At 38.8% G+C, this 26,482-nt stretch overlaps 2 protein-coding genes across 2 annotated transcripts; both read left to right on the forward strand.

Moving 5' to 3' along the window:
• The first annotated feature begins 13,181 nt into the window (after positions 1-13,181).
• On the forward strand, positions 13,182-16,078 carry LOC138410863 (uncharacterized). Its single transcript, XM_069528825.1, has 2 exons — positions 13,182-13,302; positions 14,028-16,078. Exon 2 carries the CDS (start codon positions 14,034-14,036, stop codon positions 15,285-15,287), a length of 1,254 nt encoding a protein of 417 aa, XP_069384926.1. The 5' UTR covers positions 13,182-13,302; positions 14,028-14,033; the 3' UTR covers positions 15,288-16,078.
• LOC138410862 (uncharacterized) lies at positions 15,531-18,902 on the forward strand. Its single transcript, XM_069528824.1, has 2 exons — positions 15,531-15,652; positions 16,589-18,902. The coding sequence occupies exon 2, from the start codon at positions 16,602-16,604 to the stop codon at positions 17,859-17,861; it is 1,260 nt and encodes a 419-aa protein (XP_069384925.1). The 5' UTR covers positions 15,531-15,652; positions 16,589-16,601; the 3' UTR covers positions 17,862-18,902.
• The last annotated feature ends 7,580 nt before the right edge of the window (positions 18,903-26,482 follow it).

A 26,482-nucleotide genomic window follows, 5' to 3' on the forward strand; every position in this document is an offset into this window, starting at 1 on the left:
TCAAAAGGAGATAGTTCCATCATCTATCGCTGCAGATCATGGCCAAGTGGGATAAAGAGGTCGAACTGGCAAACAGACAAATATAACATATGATTGTTTTAGTTCTTGCAGAACATTGCTGAATGCTGTAAATCAGAGAATGATACCAGAAACTCTGCAAGGAGGTTTATTGCATCTGTCATTGAAAAAATACTCCCATCTTTTGGTATCGGTGTACAACTTATTGAGAGAGGGGAGAAAGAAAAAGACAGGAACATCTGAACATACATTTAATTTTGAAAGTATGATACCACGCACATGCTTTAGTGATTCGGTGTACGGCTGATCTCTGTATTTGAAACAGCGAGTCAGGTAACTCACATCATGTCAATGTGCTGATCAATTTATACCAATCCAGTGCCAAACTTGCCTATTCTTTTCCCTTGGCCTCTCTACATGACCTCTGCGTGTTTCCAGTGTCAAACTATGTTGAGCAATACCAATACATCAGAAAATTAACACCCTTGTGGTAGACACGGGAAGGTGATTGGCATAAAATCCTTCTAATGAGAGGAATTTATAAGCTAATCTGCTCCCTGCACACACTCCCTGTAGCCACATTGCACCGAAGACAGCTTCTGTCTCCTCCACAGCTCGTTTGGAGTGATGCTTGACCCGAGGAGGCTGGGATTAAGAGGGATTATGGGGGCAGAGGTTGGCATGCCAGGTTGGTGTCCATTTCATCATCTGAGTCACGTTTCCACTTGGCCAGACCTTTCACCTGACAATAACAGAAGTGCACCACGGATTGTCTGTCGAGCCACATACAAGGTGAATGTTCTGGGTGTTGTTATTGGAAATCAATCATTAGATTTTTGAAAATGGTCTCCACCTCTAATGTGTGTATAAACCTGTATCATACAGAGTTCAAATAATATGTAGTTCATTGGGAGGGAGAGTTGGATAGATGATACTTTCATTAGCTACAGTTCATAAAATAACTTAAAATATTAATTCAAATTGTCACAGGCCATAGAATGAAAAGATATTTTTGTTTTTACACATAACCCGAAAATGACCTTTGGACAAATGTCTCACACCCCACCATAATCAAATAATTGATGCAGGTATAAATATATATTTTTCACAGCCTCTGTTGATTGATGTGAAGTTTAGAGAGGACATCTGGAGACACTTTGGTCCGTAGCATTACACAGTGAGCACTCCTCGCCTTCACGCTGCTCTCCAGGGTAAAATCATTCCACTACCTCAGGTCCTCCTGTTTGCTTGGTGAGGATGACCGTGACATGACGGGTACGCAGCTGTGGACTTGAATCCAGGGTGAGTCTGGATAAGACGGAGGCAGCTGCCTGGAGGAAAAGAAGTCTCACCTGATCAAGCTCCTAACATTATCTCACATCACTTCTGCCTTCACCTCAGAAGTAGCAAAAATTTACAGCTCACAGCAACTGAATCAATGTAGTCTTGGGCTTTTGTGTGATTTCTAGCAATCTCTGAGTTCGTTGGCTCTTGTCTTATTAGCCTCTGGGGGCAACGGTCAATATTTTGGGGCTTCCAGTGTACAGCTGATATCCGATTCAAGACATCTTGGATCATCTCTATTAACAACTATCTACATATGAATGCAGATAAATTAAAAAGCTGACAGCCAATGAATTTCTATCATTTTCTAGAGTCTGTAAAAACTTGCACATTTCAAATCCATTGTTATCATTGTTTCATGAATGTTGTAGAGTGTGGCTAAAGGTCTGCAATTTTTTTTTTTTAACAGTTCTGTTACGTTTGGGCTGTGCTATCTCCTGATTTTTTATGCTACACTTGCCTGCAATCAGGGATAACATTGAGCTTTAGTAGGGATCAGACACAAAAAACAGAATGCTGGTGGATTCGGGTCTGGCTTGGCTTTTAGACAGAACACTAAAGCCCAAGGCACATTCTCAGATGATGCTGTCACCCTGATAGTCCTGCCAAATCCAGTTTAAAAAATCTGGTTTTTAAATAAAGTATTTTTGGTAGTTTAAAAGAAAGAAATTGCTGCAAATCGAACCGCAAAATTACATTTGACTCACTATACGGTACAGCCATAAAATGTATTAAAACTGCAGGAAGTTTAAATTTAATATGTCTCGACAATTTTAAAGAGCAAACATTACTAACTTACCTCATTTGTGGTACTTTTGCTGATGGTAAATAACAGAACTTGAATGAAGATTGATGACAGAGCTAAATTCTTACTTTCTGAATGAAAAATCTGGTTTTGATGAAGCATCTCATCTGTCAGCAGTTTGTCAGCAGATATGATCCCACTGTGCCTGCTGATGTTCCATGAGAATCGAGCAGGCTGCATCAGTCAAAGAAAGCCTGAATTATGATCGCATTTTACAGTGGCTTGCCAAAAATATACCCGGGAAGATTTTCCGATGATTATTTTAAGCAGGGAATGAAATTCAATATGTATTTTTGGAGGCATCTTATTCATTTGTAGGACTGGGGCAGCTGAGACGAACAGTTAATGCAAGGGGATAAGGGGATGTAAGCAGGAGTCCACATGAGTGGTCATGTGGTGTTCAGCCTAAGCATTTAGGGTCTCCCCAAAAAGTGCTTATCTGAACATGTAAGACGCAAGCTGCAATGAATTACACTTGTCCCAGGAGTTTACAAGATGCATGGGTGAACGTTTGTCTATGATCAGTAACAATGAAGCACTGCTGAGACTTCTCTGTAGAAGTAACTTGGGTCATGCGTGTGTGCTCAAGATGTATCTTGTATTGAGAAATATCACCAGATATTTCTGATTATCTTTCTGGTCTCTGCTGTACAATATTTCAGCCTCTCTCTTCAGTACTGTGACAATCTGACTTGAACACATGCTGTGCCAGACACCTGTGGTTTTTTGCAACCCGGGGGTCGGTGTAAGTTATAGATTGCTTCATGCCTCGTCAAAGGATTTTATTTTGGGTTTACACATGTTAGTACTTAAGAGCACTGTCAAAAGTTGTATTACAAACAAACATCAAGACATGTTTCTCTGAATTAAGGGTTCAGTTTAATTAGAAGCTACATCTCTGGATTAAGGTGAGCCACACAGAGGAGTCCCTGAAGCTGAAAGATATTTAATTTCTTGCTCATGGACACTTCAGGAGTGTGGCAGCTTTCTGATGTCTGAAAGCGAGTCTGATTAATTGACTATTTGCGAAAGCCTTTCTCCAAATCATGCAGTAGTTTAATAGTCAAATCAATTCTTCGATTTCATTTACGCACGAGTAAGTCAACATCATAAAAGCTTTTTGTGAATTCTTAAAACTGATCCCGAATCTGTACTTTTTCGCGGTTCCTTATTGAAACCCCGGCTCAGTAATCTTTTACCTTTTCACCTTACGTAAAACTAGTGCGGTTTCCATACTTAACCTGCCTGTTTGGAATGGGTGTTTGCTTGTCTTATGGTAATGCTAGTAGCAGATTTCTTTCTAAAATTCTAAAAGTGATCTGCAGTAATTTAGCCATGGGAAGTATAGACCCTCAGCTGGACTCTGTCCACAGAAGCCCGACTTACTATGAACCCTGAACAAGAGAATCAGTTGACATTATTGTGATTGCACAAATCTGAAAAAAACAGACAGAATACAATTATCTTGTGATGGAAAAGAGGAACCACACACGTAGAAGACACTTGGAAAGCCAGTGAGATTTGTGACAATCATGAAATTAATGTGTTAAGACAAACTTGTCTCAGGCCTCATATTAGAAGCATAATGAAAAGAGATTGGATCAGTTACAGGACCAGCACTCATTGAAAGATACAGATCTGCCTGTGCCTCTTCTCATCTGGGTTGTTTGGTGAATGCATGAGCTGAAGTATTACCACTTTAATGATAGCAAATGAGATGCTATCAAAAACCTGGCGTATGCAAGCAGATGTGTGGAGGAGCAAAGACTACATTTTAAAAATAATGATTAAAAAAACATGATAGGATTTACAAGGTTACTGGATTCTGACAAAGGTTGTCTATTCTCATGGGGCCTCCTCAGCTCTGTTGTGTTCTGCCTTGATGATTAACACTTGCTGGATATGAGAAAAAAAACTGTTGAAGAAAAACAATTTCTTGAAAAGGTCACATGCAGCTTCCTTTTTTCTCCTCATGTGTGAGAGATGATAACAGTGGAGGCAAGTCAGCGGAAAGACTCCCTCTACCTTTTAAGGTAACAATACATTTGAACCTGTCTTATCCTCTCAGTGTGTAAAACACACCACTGAGCATTTAGCTGTATAGCATTACATTTCCACAGCTGCCCTTTAACATGTATACATTTCTGTGCAGCATGATATTTTTTTGGCATGACATCAAGGAAACTAGACTGAAAACCACCGTCTTGTCACTTAGTAGAACACACACACACACACACACACACACACACACACACACACACACACACGTAGATTTATGTCTATGTCCTATCCTTGTCAAACTGTTTCTTAATGAGGTCCTCAAAATATAGAAACGCCTTCAAGATTATGGTCCTCACAAACACTGCAGCACAGGCCAACACAAATAAACACACACGCATATGAAGAGGAATGTTCACATCACACCTAAAAATGCTGTACATAGTCTACACTCACACAAACATCTAATCTGAAGGAGTAGCTTACTCAGTGCTGTCTTCATGTAATGTAGACCTTGAATGAAAAAGCACCTGATCTTTAAAGACCTGCAAATCAGTCACATGGGAAAACATTTTAAACATGAGCATGTGTGCGTTATTCTACGATTACAGTTCATGATTTCCAGGAATTTCAAATATTCCCACTAATGTACATCATACGTTAATAAAGACAACTAGTTCCTGAGTGAACTGAGGTTTTCTATTTCACCCTTGAGTATTGTCCCTCCATCCCCATTTGTGGTTGAAGCCATTTGGTTCCACTTATATTTTTGACTGCAAGAGCTGAGAACCAAGAGGGACAAATATGTGTGGGACATTTGTGATATCATATGAACTTGTCAGAGCCAATAAATAGAGTGGGGTCCCTTAACCACAACTAACCAGATATTGGCAGAATGTATTGTATGGGCAGAAAAACAGGGACCCCAGAGGAATTTATATTATATATATATATATATATATTGAGAGAGAGAGAGAGAGTCAAGACAAATTCATAGTTCACATTCTCACATGCCCTGTTACCATTCAACACATTAGAAATGTTTGAATGCACCGACAGTAACACCCTGGTTCAGTTTACATATCTGAAATGTTAGAGGCTGTTGGGTCTCATCACATGAGTAAGCACAGGTACTCATAGTTAAACACTTGAATACAAACACTTCACTTGTTATGCCAACACATTTCAGGGGATTTAAACACAAGATCAGATGGATGTGGTCGATAAGGGGGTTTCCAACCGGGAATCCAGAGAGACATGATGTCATTCTTACACTTGTACTTCTCTTGAGTTTGCTCGTCATGGTGTGTTCCCGAGCTAGATGTCGCCACACTCTCTGTATGGCACATAAAATATATTCAACATAATCACTGTAACTCACTGTGGACTGGGCATAAACTACAGGCTGTAAATAGAATGGCAGTTGTCCATTGTGCAGTTGTGCATGTGTCCACCAAGCTCCAACAGTCCCCTTTTGAAACCACATCAGAAACCACTAGATCCAGAGTTTTTATTTTTAGTCTGAAGTTAGTAAGTTATTAAGTAGTTTCTGTGTTTTCCTAACAAACAAACAAAGGCAGACCTCATGTCCTCCGTGAAGGAGGTTATTTATGACAAAATTTCACACAAATGTCTAAACATGATATGGTAATGAAGTGAGGACATTTTAAAGTATTTCATTATTCGACTTGCAGGAGCTCAACCTCATCTTCATGGATGAAAAGCAGAGAGGATGTTCTTCCACCACAAACTCATTGGTTTAGCTGAATTCAATAAACAAGATAAGATAAGATAAGCTGAGATAAGATAAGATAAAACGCACTTAACAACTATCATTAAATTCCATCAATGGAGACATGGATGTAAACTGTAACTTCCCTGGTCGGCAGGGGCATGAAACAGCGAAGTGTTGATTTTAGTTATGTATCATTCTGACATTGCAGGAAATGCTGTTTTGTAGAGAAACAAAATAAATAATGCAATACAATACTAATACATACTTTGTACGCTTCAGGCTGTACAATCCTCTATAACTCTATAACTGGATTATTAAAAAACAAAGTATTTTTGTAAACTTTATATTTTAAGAAATAGAAGGAAAATAGAAAGTTGATGGTTACACAGAACAACAGAGAAGACAAATGAAGGTTAAAACAAGTCAACAATATAATGAGATTGGTTCATTTATGCAAATGCTGACATATTCAAATTCAACTAATTTACTGTACATGCTGCACTGTGTAAAATAACGTGGCCTTCAATTTTGATTTTTAAATGTCAGGGTCCTCCTTGATTCTTTTGTGATGGAAAAAAGTGCGCAGAGCACACCCAGTATTTGTGCTATAAGATATGACTTCATGAAGTGTTTGGACACATAGCTGTGCTGCAGTTGCATAATTGCAAATTATGCAATCCCCCTCTCTGTGTACTCACTGATTAACATAATGTATTTGCACAGGATACACGCCTATGGAGAAAATGGGAACACTGAATAAACACAAGGCAGAAGTGTACATAATGTTTTATATTGTAATGTCCGGCTTCCACTGTTACATCACAGATGGAAGCAGCTTTGGTTTTATCATTCTTAGTAGGATACAAGTCAATTACTTTGCATTATTTTTACTTATGAATGTTTGTGCACTCCTGTCTGTGTTTGACCAGCGGAATCAGGAGACAATCACACACTTTATCTTTAATGACTTTTAAACTACTGGCTGAAACATGTTCCCTGCTTCTCTATTCCTCCTGAGTCTGAGGATCATTTGGTTTGTGTCAATCTCCAAGTTAGAGAAATTTCACACAACATCACAGATTCTCAGCATTAAAATATGAAAAATCGGCTTCTTTTGGTTAATTAATCATACTTAAAGGTATAGTGTGTAAGATTTACTGATATCTAGTGGTGAGGGGGTATTCAGCTGCATGTTGCAGCTGAATACCCCCTCACCTCACCCTCCCCTTCCAAACATGAACCTGTAATAGCCTTCAGTTGTCATAAAACCTCAAAAGGTGTTTAGTTTGTAGAGTTTGAACAACTGTAAAAAACATTTCCGTAGAGAGGGTCCCCTCGATGTCAATATAAAGTATTTAAATTTAAAGGGCCTATTCTATGGTAAAGAAAACAACAATTCATACAATTTAGATGAAACACACTAGTGAAAACTTAATCACTCAATTTCAGTCAGTAGCTCCCTTTCACCCAAATCTTACACACTGGACCTTATCTTGCAGTGATTTTAACGTTTATTTGAAGATGTTTCTCAGGACATGAAAGTACAACATTGATGTTGCTGTTGGTTTGCTTGCTGGTTTATTTGTCAGCAGTATTACAAAATAACTACTAAACCAGTTTCCATTACACTCGGTAAAGAGATGGGGCCTGGACTTGGGACCCTTCCAACAACTGTGTGGGAGTTCCCAATGCGGGGCCAGTCAGAACTAATTTGTCCTTGGTTTTCAGAGACAAATTACCAACCCTACCTTAAATCGAGTATGTATTTCTTGTTACTTTTTTGTTTAGCTTCAGTAGTTTTCAGTCGACTGTAGCCTGGATTAAACAATGAGAGCAGTAACTGGGAATTAAAAGTTTTGCACCACAAAACCAAAACTATAAATTGAAAGACTCTTAAGTGCTCCTATATAATTTTGGTGACTACTTGGAGGTGGAGGTTTGTCACTATGAGCAATGCTCTTCACAATATATCAATGCATTACATTACTAGTAGTCATTTTTTCCTCTCCTAATATTTAAAAAAAATCATTGCAGCTCTAAGGCACAACTCTATGAAACTATAAGGAAAAAATCTGTATAATTGCTTTAGCAGAGACCAAGGAAATGGGCACATATGAAGGAACATTAAACTTAAGGAATCTATAGACCTGTGGTCCTGGCTCTTTTAATTTGTGCATGCGTAGCCATAAAAGAAACATCTATTTCATATACACAGCACATTTTGGCTGTAAACTTTTATATATAATTTTAGTCAGACAGTTTACTGTGGATGACATGAAATTAAATTCACATCCATTTCTCTAAGCTGATAGAAATGAGGTACATCTCTGTGTGCACAGATCCAGACATGCTGTGACAAGATAAATATCCCTCAGTCTTCTCCTTTGCTGCCCTCAGATTATCTTCTTCATATAAAAAAACCTTATTTCATGTGCCTCTATTTATATCACTGCATATAGATTCACTGCAGCATTCCTTCCATTCACCTGGGCCATTTAATCCTCCTCATTCTATAATCCATTCAATAAATAAACGTCCTTGAATAAACTGTGTCAAGCAACTGACTGTGCGTTGATACAAAAGTTGAATATTAGCTGTGATTTCAGTGTGTTTGTTGAGGGATTTGATACGATAATACAATCTGATAATCAAATGTACACACAGTGTGTATTTCTAACGACTGTGTCGGGTGAAACCTATTTGTAATCTGTTTGCGTATTAAACAAAGTACTATCACTTCATCTACTTTTATGACTGTAAAAAAATAGACACTGCGCAAACAATGAAAGCATGCAGCTTTCAACCGAATATTGTGACCTCAATGTGAATGCCTGGCAGGTAGACGCCTGCATACATCTGAGCATTGCAACCTCTTTCTTTTTCAAGGCCCTCTGGTTTATCATATACCTTTTTTGTGTATGTTTAAAGTTGGCAAAGTTAAAAACCCCAAAGTTTGAGGTAGAACAGACAACACTGCTCATGAAGCTCCTGAAACACCTCATCAATAGTCCAGCAAATACTTCTGGGTAATCATGATGTCATGCCCCTTATGCCCGACATTTGCATAATGCAAGCCTAAGGACTAGTCTGACACCTAACAAAGCCAGGTAATGATAGAAAGGCGGCCACATTTCCGACATGCACTGACCGCGGTTGACCAATCACTACAAAGTGGGCCAGCTGGTCAATCACAGCAGAAGTTTATCGGGAGGAGGGGCTTAAAGAGACAGGAGCTTAAACCAAGTCTTTCAGACAGAGGCTGAGAAGAGGAGCTGCAGTTAAAGGGATAATTCACTCTGAAACGAAAATTCTATCATGGTCTACCCACCACCATGTCGATAGAGGGGGGAGTGTTTGGGACCACAAAACACTTCTGGAGTCTCAGGGGTGAACTTTGTTACAGCAGAATCCAATACAATTGAAGTCAATGGTGATGGATTCTTCAGACGTAATAAAACAACATTAAAAACATACCATGCCTCCATACTGCTCGTGTGGTGTCATCCAAATGTCAGCAAGCCCTGACATTCAAATTCGACTCTAAACAAGATCATTTACACAATGTTTTTAGCCTAAATGTCCGCTGATATCTTCCAACGAGGTGTAGAGACGTGTCAATGCTCGCATGCACAAACACGTATAGTACAAATACACATGATCCGTGATTATATGAACAGATATATAAAAAATTTATTATAATAGTACTCTTTTAATCATGACGATTGGTGAACCACGTCACAAATGTCTGCCATGGCAGGAGAAGACAATTGTGCCTCAGTTGGCACATAAACAAAAACAATACTACAGCAAACTTTATAGCAAATTTATGTTCAGTAAGTTGATGTAAGAGAAGTTTGGACAAACTCCATTTCTCATTGTCCCAGTCAGTCACAGTAAAATATAGTACCTAAAACTAAACACACAATGTTCCACTGTCAAAATGTTCTGATTTACCTATCTACCTGTCTTAAAACTGTCAGAAGTAGTCTAATAGCTTTGTCACAGCGAAGATAAAATAAAGTGCATGAGTAAAGTTTAATGCATTGAGGGACCTGAACGGAATATTTTGCTTAAGCAAAGATTATTAGGCTGTGGAAGTGTTTGCAAAAGGATTGCTTAAAAAAAGTATGAGTTGGGATTTATGTAGACATGGCACATAAACTTTTCTGTGCTAATTATTAATAACTGGCTAAATGGAGTTTGGTCTAGATTCTCTGCAAAAAGGTGAGGTGTAACAATCTGTGTGAGTGGTGAGGGATTTTACTGACTTGTAGGTCTATAATTTGCATGGTTAATGGCTTATAAGTAATATTTAAGGGAAAATCCCCTCCAGACTCAGCTTTGAGTAATGTTTTATGAAGTGGAATTTCATTTTAAAAAGGTTGAGTTGGCTTTAAACTAAAAAAAAGCTATCCACTTCTCCCTGATTTTACAAAAAAAGGTAAATTAATTTCTAATGAATATATTACGGTTGCCACATCACGATTGTGATGTCATGGTATTATGTTATATACTAAAGGCAGGATAAATATATTTTCTGACAACTACAACCATGGGGATGGTGGAGGAGGTTCTGACATGTGCATCGTAAGAAAGAGGCAAATGCAGCCATTTGTCCCTGTGCCTGGATGAGGTAACATTTTTTTACCAACTTGCAATGTCTCTTGAAAAGGTTCAGCCAAACTTGTAATTTCTTCTTTGTTGTCCAGGGGTTGTTGTTTACACAGGCCCCCAGGATTTTTGATGGTACTGCTCCATTTTTTCTGTTTCTTCCATATCTGTAATCTTTCAGAAAACAAATACTGATTAAAGGAATGCAGAGTACCGAAGGCTCCGTTTCCCTATACATAATTTACGTCATAAATGAGTCTTAAAAATCACACAAGGTGAGCACAAGCCTTTATGAATAAAATGTATTTGACACTATAGAATCTTTTGCGGCTGATTGTCAAAGTCTGAACATACATTATTCTGCACACGGAAGTTTAAACATCCAAGTGACGGAACAGCAGGCATAAAGTCTTTCGAGTGTAGATTTTTATTTACAACTGATGCAATCTCAGCCAAAGCTGACATAAAGGTGGGGTGAGCTATTCTCTGGAATGACTATTGATATTTTAACTAATACTAACCAAATATAAGCAAAAATAAATCAATAGAACCCACCTCTGAAGTTAAGTGTGTGTTATTTTGTAACCTACAATGTGTTAACTGTCTGTGTTGCACTTAGCATTTGGAGCTCTACTGTGAATATGACTAAAATCACCTACCCCACCTAAAATGTTAAGTGGTTTTAAAAATATGAGATCGTTACCGAGGCTTTGGGTCTCTTCAGTGTCGTTCGACTCTGGCCCTTTGCTGCATGTCAACCCCCCATCCTTTCAGAAAAAGCCCAAAAAGCACCTAAAACATACATACATTTACACATAATGTCACACTTCAACATCTGTGAAAACATGTGCATACCTCACATTTTTATTTTCTTCTTTTTATATTCATCCTTATCAGATTTCATCACATTACAGATTCTCATCTGTCTCTCTTTGCCTGCAAACGTAGTTGTTGCGTAGTTTTTTACAGGATGCATGCATATATCCTGCACTACCCTCCTCCACTGAGGGTGTCTTCTGTACGTATGTGTCGGTATGTTAGTTGTGATGTCAACATACATCTATGTGTGCCAACCAGACACAGTGAATGAATTGGTTCTTATTCTGTGACCCTTTAGAGGTGTTGGTGCTCTACACTGTGTTTGGGTGAAGCGAAAGGTGTAAAGGGTTCAGCATCCTCTCAGCTCAGTGCTCCTGATGCTGGTTGTAGATAACAGCTACATTACATCGTTAGAGCTACTTTCCTCTTCACCCTGAGGCGGTCTGTTCCCAAAAGATTAGCAGTGGTCACTGGTCTGTGTGTGTAAACACTGAAACTGAACAGAAATATGATTTATTATTTGAAGGGCTTCCTTTGTCAGAGGAGAGATGGCAGTTTTATTTCCTCTGTTCTAAATTGTTCTTTAATGTCAGATGGGATAGGAGAGTGGTTTTAATGAATGAGATTCCGGTCAGTATCGACATCAAATATTAAAATGGCCCTGGGTATCTGGCAGAGACAGGCAATATTTATATATATATATAGATATATATATCTATATATATAATGTTGTTTTTTTCTGCAGCTGCTGTATATTGTCTGCAGCTGCAGAAAAAAAAAAATAAAAACCATAATTCACCCTCTCCTGTAGGGGCCTTCTTATATATATATATATATATATATATATATATATATATATATATATATATATATATATATATATATATATATAATACTGTCATTCAACTATGACCTCATATAAAACAGAAACAGGGGCCATGAGCATTTAGTCAATTTAAAATGCTGCCAAAATGTATTTATCAAGTACATATACTATCAACTTGTATTATTTAGATTCTGAAATATTTTAAAGGGTTCAAAAATGGCCTTCATAAACCAGGCACAGTTAGGAGAGAGGTTGATTATTATTTTGGGGAAATATGACATTCAGCCCCACATTCAACCTCAGCAATTTTTATACAGCCTCTAAAGCAGCAAAGATAAGTAGTTTTGTTTCCTGTATGATGTTTCTTTAAATATTTAACATTTCTTATGAAAATTCTTTACAATGCAATTAAACTCTGAGGATCCCAATTCTCTCCTTACCTATAGCTCTTTTACAACAAAATAAGAGGGGACCCATGATTTATTTTTTTATGTGTGAAAACTCATTTCCAAGAGGCGATCAACTCTTCTCCCATTGCTAGTAGAGGAGTTTGTCTTTCTGTTATTATTATTATTAAACCGAGGCACCAAATTAGTGTGTTCACATGAGTTTCTCTTTTCCATCACTGCTGAGTGGTGCTGTAGCCGAAAAAAACCTGTCTGTAGAGTAATTTGACACTGGAGTGAATGCTGATTGTATCAATTTCCACTACAGACAAAAGCCCCGTGTTACAGGGTGTTAGTGTTTTCTTTGACCAGTGGACAAGTTCAATTTTACAACTTGATCAGCAGTGTTGTTAGAGAAGGACTGTGAGTGGTTTTTCTCGCTGGTTGTCGGTCCCATGGCTTGGCTGAGTGCAGGTGAATTACATTTCCCTTTTCCCCAGACAGACTGCATGTTGAAGCACACAAACCTGCCAAACAGGCTGAAACATGCAAGGTGACGTGAAGGTTGCTTAACTTTAAAATTGTTGTCATTAAAGGCGCAGTCATTGTATTGGTATCACTCATGTTATGAAGCCATTGGGCAAAGACAATATAATGAGCAGTATGCCTTTAACAGAACTCCCAGCAGTGCTCTGTTCCTACTTCCTTGTGTTGCTGCTGGCAAATCATTGCTGCTCTGGTGAATGTTTTTTATCTAAAGGTATGAATGTAATTTGAGCTTACCTTTTTGAAACGAATGGCTTTCGCTAAAACAACTGAAGGACAATCATTTATATCAAAGAATTGACTAAAAGCTTATCTGATTTCTGATATTTACTTTTGCTGACACTGTTTTAGAGAGGTCTGGATCAAAGTACATTTTCGTAGGATGCAGTTTATGGTCCTTTGTTTCACTGAGAGGTTGTTCCTGTATACAGTATATTTCTTAAATTTGTTTATATTGTTGTGGCCTCAATTGGCGGTGGAGTATAGATATATTGAAATTAATTGCTACTTGTCCTATTTCTAAAAGATGTGCATATTTAGAAGACAGTGACCGGAATGTGTTTGAAATACATAATGCAATTAATCTAAAGCAAATTTGTGATTCTATTTGGCACAAAAGCTCAAAGAAATACCTGACCATATAAGGTGATGCAGTACAATAACACTGCAGTGAAAATTACTATTATTTTGAATAAACACCCTCAGACACAGATTAGGATTTACATGTGTTCATGATGTTATATCCAACCCCTAAAATTATAATTTTAATTTAAATCTTTCATCCATACTAACCTTAACTGCTGAGACACTGGGCCCTTTTCACCATTTTCCTCACACACACTTAAAGTAAATGCCTTTTATTAGCTGTAGCCTATTCTATCCAGGGTTTTATAGTAGATGCTGATGATGTTCTGACCTCTGTCTTCTCTTTCAATAAAGGAGCCAATGAGTTCACGGGACGCTGCAAACAGTCAGCCACAGTCTGCTGTCTCACTGTCCTCCAATGTTCCTCCTGCACTGAGAGGTGGGGACAGTTACCATGTCTTCATTAGCTACAGCAGCTCTGACTACCAATGGACCCACTCCATCATCAGCCAGCTGGAGTCCTGGGGGCTGTACGTCTGCTACCACGAGCGCGACTTCACTCCCGGCCGCACCGTGTTGGAGAACATGTCCCAGTGCATCCAAGAGAGCCAGAAGGTGCTGCTGGTTCTCAGCCCAGAGTTTGTGAGGAGCCGCTGGTGTCTCCTGGAGGCCAACATGTCTCTGTTCAGAGACTGTCTGGAGAGGAAGCCCATTGTCCCAGTGCTGCTGCAGTCGGGAGTCTCCGTTCCTCTCCACCTCTGCCACCTCACCTACCTGGAGGCCAACGACCCTGACTTAATGAATAAGCTGCTCAAGGTGCTGTGCACCCCAAACCAGCAGCTTCAAAGCTCCACTGTGATGCCCTTCCAGCCTCCCTCTATCTACAATGGGAAGGCCCTGCAGCCTTTGATAGCTGCCAATGATGAGGGACTCAATAAATGGGATTGTGGTCAGTTCAGTGACATGGAGGTGCCAGACCAACTGCGTCTGATCATTGAAGACCAAGAGAAGTACCGAGAAGCTTTGAGGATCATCAACAGCGTCTCTCAAAATAAAGTGTACCTCCGCCCACTCTGGCTTAGAGCACTAGTTGTAATTTTCATAGCAATGTTTGTTGTCCTCATGTCAGGTCTTTCTACATATATGATTATTAACCTCATAATTGCTGATTATTTTCACAATTATCTCAGACTATTTGTGCTCACTGTTTGTAGTTTCTACTTTGCTCTATTTGGGATGATTGTTCCGCTCGGTCTCTGGAAGAAGGATGGTGAGAAGTACATTGTGAGGGAGATGCAGAAAGCTGTGGGTCAGGCAAACACAATCCTCTGTGAAGAGAAGCTGTTAATGGGCTGTCGGTCCAATTCACAAATCTACCTGGTGTATGTTTCGCTAGATGGTTGCAAAGATGAGTTTGCACAAACATTTTCTGTTCAGGAGGGTGCTGAGGACATGTTTCACAGAGCTATGACCTTCTTCTCATCAGGTTACGCCTGCTGCCTCAGTAAACGACACTTTCCTTTTCCTCAGCCCAGCTCCACTGGTCACCTGGAGGGAGGGGTGTGCTTCTGTCAGTACGTCTCCCAGCAGCTGAGCAGGGGAGAATGGACATAGGGAGTAAGAATTTAAAAAGAAATCAACATGCATAAATTGTCCAATATATGTCAGGTAAATTGTCTCTAAAAATCTCATTGCTATTTCACACCAATTATCATACACTCCCCCCATAATCCTGATACACCTGCAACCAGCCAACATGCAGAGTGAGTGGAGTCAGATGAGCCACTGAGAGCTGTTACGGGTGAAGTGACCTAAGTTATTTAAGTAGCCCTTGACACAGTAGAACTGATTCTGTCACTTAAACTGCACCGAAAGAAGAACTGAGGCAAAGTTTGGATTTTCTGCACTTCCTGAGATTACCATCTGTTTATTTCTCATCCACACAGTGCAACTACTCTTCAACGCTGTATCATCAATCGGTATGAATGTACTTTACTCTCTACTGTGGGCTGTGATTTTATTGTGTTTAGAGTTTTATTCTTGAAAAGGACTTGTGGGAAAGTATTGTTTACTTTTTTTCCATTACATGTTTCAGTAAAATCAGTTGAGGCATGAAAGCTGCGATGTCCCAGTGTAGTTATGATATGAATTTGCTTCAGTGATAAAAGTTCCGTATTTGTTTGTGTTTTTTGGTCTTTGTAATTCTCAATAAAATTTCACTTTAGCCTATTTGATTACAGGATAACCGCCACATATCCTTTTGCATTTATAGGCCATTAACTGTATGTTTAGCCACAGTGAATTGCTTGAGTACTTTTTATTCTGCAGCAGGTGATATCACATTATACTTTAAAGATTGTGATATGTATTAATTTACTTGAAATTAAATGACCATATTTGTTGTCTGTGTTGTGTTCTTCAATATGTTATGTTATTTGTAAACATCATTTTAATGACAAAAGTCACGTTTGCCATGAAGTTTAACTCTATTTGAGAATCTTTTGTGTCGAGTTACATGAGGAACTAACAGCATAAGTTTGTACCGTGACATTTGTTTCTGATTTATATCTGTTTCTTAATAATTTGGATATTTCTCAGTTTCATATGATATTTACAATCTGTTTATACCAAAATCCAAAGCACAAAGAGCTTTGACACAACAGTGCATTCTTTAACAGACTTCTTCATTTACACAGCTCTTACTTTCAATTCAATATTTAATATAAAACTTAGCTGTAACTTACACCACAATTAAACTTGAAGTAACTTCATTGCTGAGCAGCATAATCAATGAGCTTCTTGAAATGAGTTCTTTTTACTCTCTGGGTTACTAATATAAAAACACATGGGTATAAGAAATATTTCAAAAGATGCATTGCATTATATTTCTAACTTAAAATTTCTCCTGACTTTAGTTTTCCATAGATAATGGAGCCAATGAGTCCATTGGAGACTGCAGACAGTCAGCCACAGTCTGCTGTCTCACTGTTCTCCAATGTTCCTCCTGCACTGAGAGGTGGGGACAGTTACCATGTCTTCATTAGCTACAGCAGCTCTGACTACCAATGGACCCACTCCATCATCAGCCAGCTGGAGTCCTGGGGGCTGTACGTCTGCTACCACGAGCGCGACTTCACTCCCGGCCGCACCGTGTTGGAGAACATGTCCCAGTGCATCCAAGAGAGCCAGAAGGTGCTGCTGGTTCTCAGCCCAGAGTTTGTGAGGAGCCGCTGGTGTCTCCTGGAGGCCAACATGTCTCTGTTCAGAGACTGTCTGGAGAGGAAGCCCATTGTCCCAGTGCTGCTGCAGTCGGGAGTCTCCGTTCCTCTCCACCTCTGCCACCTCACCTACCTGGAGGCCAACGACCCTGACTTAATGAATAAGCTGCTCAAGGTGCTGTGCACCCCAAACCAGCAGCTTCAAAGCTCCACTGTGATGCCCTTCCAGCCTCCCTCTATCTACAATGGGAAGGCCCTGCAGCCTTTGATAGCTGCCAATGATGAGGGACTCAATAAATGGGATTGTGGTCAGTTCAGTGACATGGAGGTGCCAGACCAACTGCGTCTGATCATTGAAGACCAAGAGAAGTACCGAGAAGCTTTAAGCATCATCAACAGCGTCTCTCAAAATAAAGTGTGGCTCCGCCCACTCTGGCTACGAGCAGTGATGTACATCATTGGTGTAATGGTGTTTTTAGGCTTCCTAGGTAATTTTGCCTTTATGGCAGAATTCCTTAATACGAGAGATTCAATCATGCCTACTGGATTAGGGATTGTTGGTACCTTAAGTTTCTTTTGTGTTCCATTGGGTCTGATTATTCAGCTCAGTCTCTGGAAGAAGGATGATGAGAAGTACATTGTGAGGGAGATGCAGAAAGCTGTGGGTCAGGCAAACACAATCCTCTGTGAAGAGAAGCTGTTAATGGGCTGTCGGTCCAATTCAAAAATCTACCTGGTGTATGTTTTGCTAGATGGTTGCAAAGATGAGTTTGCAGAGACATTTTCTGAGCAGGTTGGTGCTGAGGACATGTTTCACAGAGCTATGACCTTCTTCTCATCAGGTTACGCCTGCTGCCTCAGTAAACGACACTTTCCTTTTCCTCAGCCCAGCTCCACTGGTCACCTGGAGGGAGGGGTGTGCTTCTGTCAGTACGTCTCCCAGCAGCTGAGCAGGGGAGAATGGACATAGGGAGTAAGAATTTAAAAAGAAGTTTAGGCTTCCTAGGTATTCTAATATCTATCACAGTGTAACCCGCTTGGCACAAGTATTATCAAGTTGCAGGTATATCTAAATATCTATGTTCTCTTTGAGGAGACTGACGTGCAATGAAGCAGTTGATCAAACAATAACATTTCTCAGTTTGTCCCTTAATAATTCAAACTAACACAGAGGTACCTTTACTGCAGTGTTGTATTGTTTATGTTTCCTTCCTTGTTTTTGTTACAAAGTTTCAGTTAGAACAATAAACACACATATTGCATCATATCCAACACTTCCATCCTTTTTGTTCCAGGAATCACTGAATGTGTACACCTACTGGACATGAACAGACTTACACCCACGATCAGGACAATTTATCTTATGGAATGATGCAGAATTCGGAATCAAATTTAGCAATAAAATATCACAAAAAGCCTAGTATAATTAACTAAATTATTCAATATGGCAAACAAATTTAGTGGAGGCAATGAGGTTCAGACCCAGTGTGCTTCAACTGCAATTTTCGAATGTTGGAATCCAACATGAAACACCACACAAGTAATAAAACTAAAAAACAATATATGTCTCTAAAGTGTGTAATATATATATATATCTGTAAAAGAGCTACCTGCTGGCACTAGAATTGACTTTTTATTTTGGCTGCTCAGGCTGCCTGGATACAACAGCATTTATAGATAGCAGGTTTTTGCTCACATACAGAGATCCAGCTGTAATATGGATGCTCGCTCTCTTCAGTTTGTTCTGTTTTTGATTGGGGCTGATTGTTCAGCTCGGACTCTGGAAGAAGGATGATGAGAAGAACAATGTGAGGGAGATGATGGACACAGGAATATATCAAATATGAGTATGAAAAAAAGCTATTAACTCCCCAATATACTGCGTGTCAGGTACATTCTCTGTAAAGTGTGATGAAGTGGGTTGTATTTAAAGAAGTACCTGTTGAAACCAATAATTCTTAAGCAAGCACCCTATAATTCTATTTAATAAAACAACGTTCAACCTGTAAAATCTTGACTAATCAAGGCCATGAAAAGCTTAGTGACTTCATTTGTGTTTTAAGTACTTCACATAGCAGGACAATGACTCTTCCTATAACCAACTTAAAAGTAGAAGAGTGATGATAAGTTTCAGTTTCTACTTCCGGATTTTTATTTTTGCTTCATGCTCATCCACAGTCTGTTTTTAAATTTGTAAATAGTAGAGACCTGTGTTTCTCTCAATATTTCTCCCACCAATGAAAATACTTAAATCTTTTTTTTTCTGGGAGTGTCTGGGAGCTTTATACATTTCGCTGAATGGAAGTCTCAATCTCATGTCTTGTGAAACTCGGGTTGAGCAGGAAGACAGAGTGAGAGAGAGAGTTGGAGAGAGGATTTTACTGAGAGAAACGATTATAGCTGAATCTTTTGTTGATATGTTACCAGCACTGATACCACACTTTAAAAGGAAGAAAAAACTAATTTCTGTGACTTATTGATCCAGAAAAGCTCAAACAACTCTCTGGATGTTCAATGGATTGCAAAAGCAGCAAATCAGACTTTTCAGAAAACTTTGATGACAGGTCACTTTAGGACAAAGACACTGTGCAAAGACCTATAGTCATGAGTCAGCTTGTGCAGAACAGTGATTCGCACTCTCTCTCAACCTGTGCCTTTTCACTACCCACAATCCAAGACACACGGGCTGAGCTCTAAATTGGCCGTACAGGTGTAAACTTGCTTTACAGAACTTTAACTCAGACCACTTTATTCACCTGTGTATTGGAACAAAGGCGAATAGGAGATGCTGATTTATTTGTACATACATATTCAATATACCCACAAGTCATTTTCGCGTTGGTTTCTATTTCCTCTGAGTCCAAATATTTACTGTCCATCTGTCTGTACTGGTGTCATTTACAGATTCTCAAGTTATGAGCCATATAGCAAGCTTGACTGCAGATACATAAAAGTGTAAATGAGATTATGGCAATACCCCATTACATCAAACTGAATAAGGCCTTTGACAAGTAAGAATGAACAGCTGAAACCCAACCGCTCGGTTGTATTATGTTGTCCTCTTGGTTATATGGTTTCTCCACAGCTATACAAGAGACATATACATTTTTTAAACAAATATTTGAGTATTCTTCTGGCATTTAAAATAATAAATTACTTTATTAAGAATGTATCATTGCAAGTGCAAAATTATTTCCCCTTTACAATGTTTACTTAACTGAGTAGGGAGAAGAATGAGCGGAATCCTGCAGGGGAGGGAATCAGGGAGGAGGGTATATGAGCACCAGGGCAATCTCTCAAAAATATAATAATAAATAATAAAATAAGATATTATTCCTGACCTTTCATTAAAAAAATACCACGATAATTGATTTAGTAATTCAATATATCATTCGAAGGTATAAGTGATTTAATTTTTTCCAGGTCCAGCAAGCAATTGCTATGCTACAGAGCATGTAGGCAAGACTTCTTTTGTTTAACAATAACCAATCACATATTTATGAATGTCTGATTTTGCTATAAATATTTTATTAAGCTGAATAACACTTTAGCTATCAGAAGGAGTAGAGTCTTCAGTCCTCATTAAATCCTATTCTCAGTCAGCGACACTTTAAATCTGACTTGTTATATAATTTTGCAATATAAGCCAGGGCTGGGGGTGAAAACAGCTGGAGGCATGAGATTCTCTTCATCTATTGCTCTTTTGACAAAATTCAGTTAACCTTTTCCACCGATGCCGTCTTATCTGAAGCAAAGACCCGTTCGAGACGTGGCTGCTGCCGTGTACCACATGAGGAAGATCAATATTTGCTGTCCTTTATGACATTCACTTGCTTGATTCAGGATATGAAACAGAGACATGACACTGTTGCCTAAGGGGGGTATGTAGCAACAAATCCTAACAAACAGTAAAAAGACACTGCTGGGAATATCAGTCAGACCAAGATTACACATCAGTGGGGTGATTGCTGGGTCACACTGTACACATTCATTTTCTCAGTGTGGCTGATGAGAGGTGGAAATGTGCTCTGAGTGCCGCAGCTCCATTAAAAGTGAATTAGGATGGATTAAGTGTACATGTCTTGGGTTAAAGGAAAAATACAGCCCTGTTGCCATATAATTACAGTGTGCATGCATGCTGAAAGTGTGGCGTGGCAGGAGAAGCAGCAGTCAGAACAAGCATGATCTGTATAATTCTCAACAATGACTGTCATGGTGATTTAGCTCAATGGCCTCCACTTGGGTCGCATCTATTAAAGCTTCATTTCTTCCAGATTACTGCAAGTGCGTGTGCAGGTGTGCTGGAGATGTGAAGTTATTTCCTGCGGTCCGCAATCACCTTCACTGTGTTCGAACCACAGCAGTGTAAATGGCTCTGCTCCTACGTGCAAAGGGCCCTCGGTGGTGAAAATAGTATATTTCTCTGAATTAGCTCTTAGAACAGCCTCACACTCACTACTGTCACCATTACACTTTGAATTTCAACAGAGTAAATTAAAACATTCCCCTGATGTGAGGTTTAGTGTGGAGACATGAAAGAAAGACAGCAGATGGAAAATGACTGAATTAATGAAGATGAAGAAAATAAGTTTATTGATTTCTCTTTATAACTTCAAATATTCACAGAGTGGACTAGAGAAGTGGCTGATAAAAGTTTGTGGCATTATTCTTTATACAGCCCAAATTCAAATACTTTTTTTTTATAGTCACCTTCTGTCAGTTGGCAGGTAGCTCGCTGTCAGTTGACATAGCTAAATTCAAAATCTCTTGGATGGCAAGGGGACAATTAAAAGAGAAATGTATGTTTTTCGATACAAAATCAATTAATTAAAGATATACTGCACACTTAAATGTGTTTTGGTCACAACGGTCACAAAATTATATGACCGTTCTTTCATGAAATACAATAATCCTGGTTTAGATATCACATATTACCAAATTTACAACCCACATAACGCCACCTGGTGTTTCAAACCATCTTGGACCTTGCAGGGCCAATGCTTAAAACAAGTCAACTGTTTGGGATGTCTCTACTAGATATTGATATGACAAAATTGATCTCTTCCAACTCTTCGGGACCACCGCGCTCCTCAGCCTGCCTGTGCCAGCAGTTTGAAGGTTTTCATGTGAGAGGAATTCAGGAACTAACTTTTGGTGAAACCTGAAAAGTTTTTTTATAGGTTAAACAAAAGAGATATAATTAAGTAGTTAGATTTAAAGCATTCTTCTTTATTAATTTGCAAGTTGTTAATATTCTTCAACCTAGATGCGAGCGATGCAAGTTTTCACAGCAGCAAATGAATGCTGCCGAGCGATTTTGCAGCTTTTATCTTTTCGGACCATGGTTGATTTTTCCAAGGTTTTACTTTAAACATGTGTCTACTCATGTTGACTACGTGTTGTTGTCATTTGCAAATGAGAGCAGCTCAACAGAAATGTCCTCAGAGTTATTACTTTCTCTTCTTCAAACTTGGTGCCAGCTGTTGCAGTAGTTCTTCAAACTGTCACATCATGAACCGTGTGGAATTTTTTCAGTTGCTGAACTAAGCAGTGAAATCTGTTGATTTCAGTTTTTATTTTCTCATAGTTTTTTTTTCATTCACCAAATCTAAATGTGAATGGTAAGGCATGTCAAAATTCACTTCCGTGGCCATTTTATTTTTGCATGGCCATTGATGTACAGGGCCTTTACAGATACAAGTACTACAAGACACAGTCAGTCTTTCCCCCCAGCTTCCAGTCATTTCCTAAGCTTAGCTAATAGGTTGCTTCATATTTTCATGGATTCCTAATGGTTTCTGCAAACTATATCATTAATATATATATATTATATATAACTAAGGGTTACAGCATTGGCATGATGTGTTTAAAACATACTGACAGACCAAGTACATCAAGTAAACACACATGGGTAAAATATCTGTTATATCATATAACTGTGGTTATATGCTTATGAATCATGTGTGACACATTTAGATAGCAATTTAAGGAAATATATGTTATGCCACAGTTTCAAGTAACCTTGTCAATCTTTCAATTGACTCCTGCATCAATCATTTGTTTCATTCAGGATGTTGCTGACAGCCATGAGGCGTGTGGAGAATAACACCATAAAGTTAACCTACAGAGAAGTACATATATCAATGTGACGGACAAAAGCTTTTTTTGTTAGTCTAACATAAAACTAACAGCGACATGTCATGTGCACTGATAGCTGATTAGACCAGAGGGTGGTTTATTTTCACTGGACGTCAGTGAGTCATAATGACTCTGCACATGAACTCAGATAGTATAATAAATCTAAACTTTGTACTTTGGGAATATTACAATGAAAAAAGTGAGTGTTTTTGCTGGGAAAACTGATCATATCAACTGTAAAGGAGACACACAGTTAACTCGTCCTTTGACTAAGTCTGGAATGTGATCCTTGAAGTATAAACACACCTGAATCAAAGTTTCAGTGTTTTATTGATTTCTACAGGAGGCAACACTTCATTTATTGCCTAAGTCAAGCTACTATGGCATTTATTAAGTCTCAAACTTCGTGCAAATAACAATCACGCCGACGTGCATGATATCAGTGCACAGAACCATATCAGTGAGGGCAAAACCATACTCGTAAGGGAGCATCTCTATCAGGGGCAGCTGGTCAATAGGGGGCGATAGGGTGCCAATCTCAGAAAGAAAAAAGGGAAAAAGGTTACAGTGATAGTTTTTGTTATTTATTATTATAATCTTCATTATCATTTTTAAAATGTATTAAATTATAAAAATTCTCAAGACAGTTTGTCCCGCCTGCTGCCTTTGAATATCATAGTCCAATCAGCTGCAGCGTCGAGCCCTGTTCAATGGAATGTGGGTGATTTCAGGCCGAATCAAGAGGCTTTTTTTCAAACTATAGGCACTGCAATGCAATCTTCATGGCTCCCGGGTTGGCTCGCATTGCATGTTTTCGTCACGCGTAAACTGTTACTCCTCCTAACGAGAGGAGCAACTTGATCGTGTAAGAAACACAGTTCAGTCGTCTCAGTAATCAGGATAAATTGCCATTTGATGCATGAATGTGTGAGTAGCATTTTTACTATTATAGGCTGTCAAGGTGGAGCTCATTCATCTAAGTAACTAATAACTTAACTAAATTAGCAAATGAAATCAAAAGTAAAAAATGTCCTCTGAGGTGTTTTGCAGTAGAAATAGGTAAAGTACAAGTACTTAAAATTGTTCTGAAGTACAGTACTTGAAACTGTCCGCAAATACTGTAAAATATGTAGCCCAAGGATCAATCCTTGTCTTGTGTTGCCACCTAGTGGATACTTTGTGATCTGTGCTGCTAACTATAGCAAGTAGATGTTTGTTTAATAACAACTCAGCTAGCTACAAAATAAGTGTTCTTGATTTGCTGCACCTTAAATAAAATGTTATCTGATAAACTCAATCTGATTATTGCGAGACTCACTTAGTTTATAAATGGTAAAACAGGTTCTCGACTGACAATCTTTTGACCAGTATGGATTTTCAGTAATTTTGGAGCCAGAGCAATATTATCGAAGACCTGTCTCCAAAATGATTGTACAGTATGTAGCCTAAGAACAATCCTTGTCTTGTGGTCACTGGTGGTATTGCTATGTGAGGTGAGGCTTTGGAGGGAGAAAAAGTTACTTGTGGTTATTTCAAAGTTTCACCATGTAAACTTCTTTAAAACTGAAGCCATAAAGTTATAAGTAAATGGGTGATAACTCATAGACAGTGCATAAAGATAGACGACATGACGGCTCCCCAGTAGTGAAGCCAAATTACCTTGATTGCCCTCTGGTGGCTGGCTGCAGTATAGGTCATAAACCCTGCCTCCTCAATTAGTGGATGGGATGTTTTCGGTCCTTCTTATCACACTGATGTTTGTTCAAGTGCTAGTTTGGTGTTAATTGGTTATTTGTTGCTATAAAAACTAGGTGAAATTTTTTGATTGATGGCTGAGACTAACTTGTGACAGCTCTTGTATTGGTGGGACTTTGATACCATAGCACCACTCCACGATCACTACTGTGCAGATTCTTGCTCCAAATGGCGTCAAAAGCATAAGATGTGTCTGGGATATTTCGGCTTCATTTTTTAAATGTGGAGAAACCTCATCCATCTTTATATAACGTCTTTGGTTTATCCAGTAGTTGCCATTGTTTCTTCGTCCCACTTTACATGAGACCCAACCCTCCACCCTGTGAAAACCTTGACAGAACAACTTTGACCTCAATCCTGTAACCTTAACCCCACAGAGAAGAGAGTGGTTTTAAATTATACTAGCAGGTAGGATTAAAGGAAAACGCTATCCACTTGAGTAATGGGAGGGGTTGGATTCATTGAAGCCATAGTTGGAAATATTTATGAGGGGAGCTAGAAGCAATACTAGATACTATGGAATAATTTTAAAACAACTTTTAACCACTTTGTGTGCCTGTGAAAATAGAGGTACGCCCACACACTTTACAGCATTGTTAATTCTGCTTCCACGCCATGTTGTTCGAGACTGGAAGATCAAGACAAACACTGCAGAGGAAACATAGCCTGTCCACTGAGGTCCTTCAACTGCCTGTGGCGAAATGAAAGGCATAGGAGGAAGATTAGTGGCAGAGATTGGTTTTGAATTGCATACTGATTTCAAACCACTGAATAATCGTCATAATGAGTAGTTGGAATATCTTTTCTAGCAAAGAGCATTTTCCTTGCTGAATATGGAACCGTGATATTGCCTGTGTGTAAAGAGGCCGCTGAGGGGGGTGTATTGACTGTGCATTCATGTGTAAAGTTACTGAGGTCAGGTTGTGTAAAGACTTGGTTTATCTACAGAGTGACCATCAGCATCACATAAATCGTCATTGTATATAATCAGCACTGTGACAACAAACTGAGGTTCACATCACGCCTGATACGGAGCAAAGGTTTGACCATATATAAGATAAATAGACTAACTAAAACTCCCCTCCCCCCTTTAAAAAAATAACCCTCTTATCAGCTTGTGGCAAAACCTTTAAACAGATCCACACTGAGTCCAGTCCAGACCCTTCAGTCAACACTGGGGAGCCACTCCACGCACTGACACATTCAGTCCACACTATGGCAGTGACCTAATGCAACAGCTCACCTTGTATTGCTCAGGGAGCAGTGATGTCAATCCTGAATCAATGGGCACCTTTCAGTGTTTGCCAGAAATCTGCATAGCACAGGCCAAACACACACGTCAGAATGATTCATTTATTTATTTTCTAGCCAAGAAAACGACACGATACCAAAATGTTACACTTTGATACAATACTGGTATAAACTAACAATACTTGATATCCCTTTTAGTACCACAATATAAAGAAACAAAGTACTGTTATTCTTGTTAATCAATAATGAAAATAATCATTAGTTGCAGTCCTTTCCAAAATTTGATTCAGATTCAAAAATGAAATCAACAAAAATTATAAATATCTCAGAATGATGAAGTGGTGCCACACACATAGAAGACCATGACAAAGACGTCAGGACAGCTTTTGTTGATAAGAGCCATTGATGTACTGTAAACAAAGTATGTAATCTCTGAAGTGGAATTGA

The sequence above is a fragment of the Paralichthys olivaceus genome, chromosome 7 (genome assembly GCF_024713975.1).
Source record: "Paralichthys olivaceus isolate ysfri-2021 chromosome 7, ASM2471397v2, whole genome shotgun sequence".
In the NCBI taxonomy this organism is placed as follows: Eukaryota; Metazoa; Chordata; class Actinopteri; order Pleuronectiformes; family Paralichthyidae; genus Paralichthys; species Paralichthys olivaceus.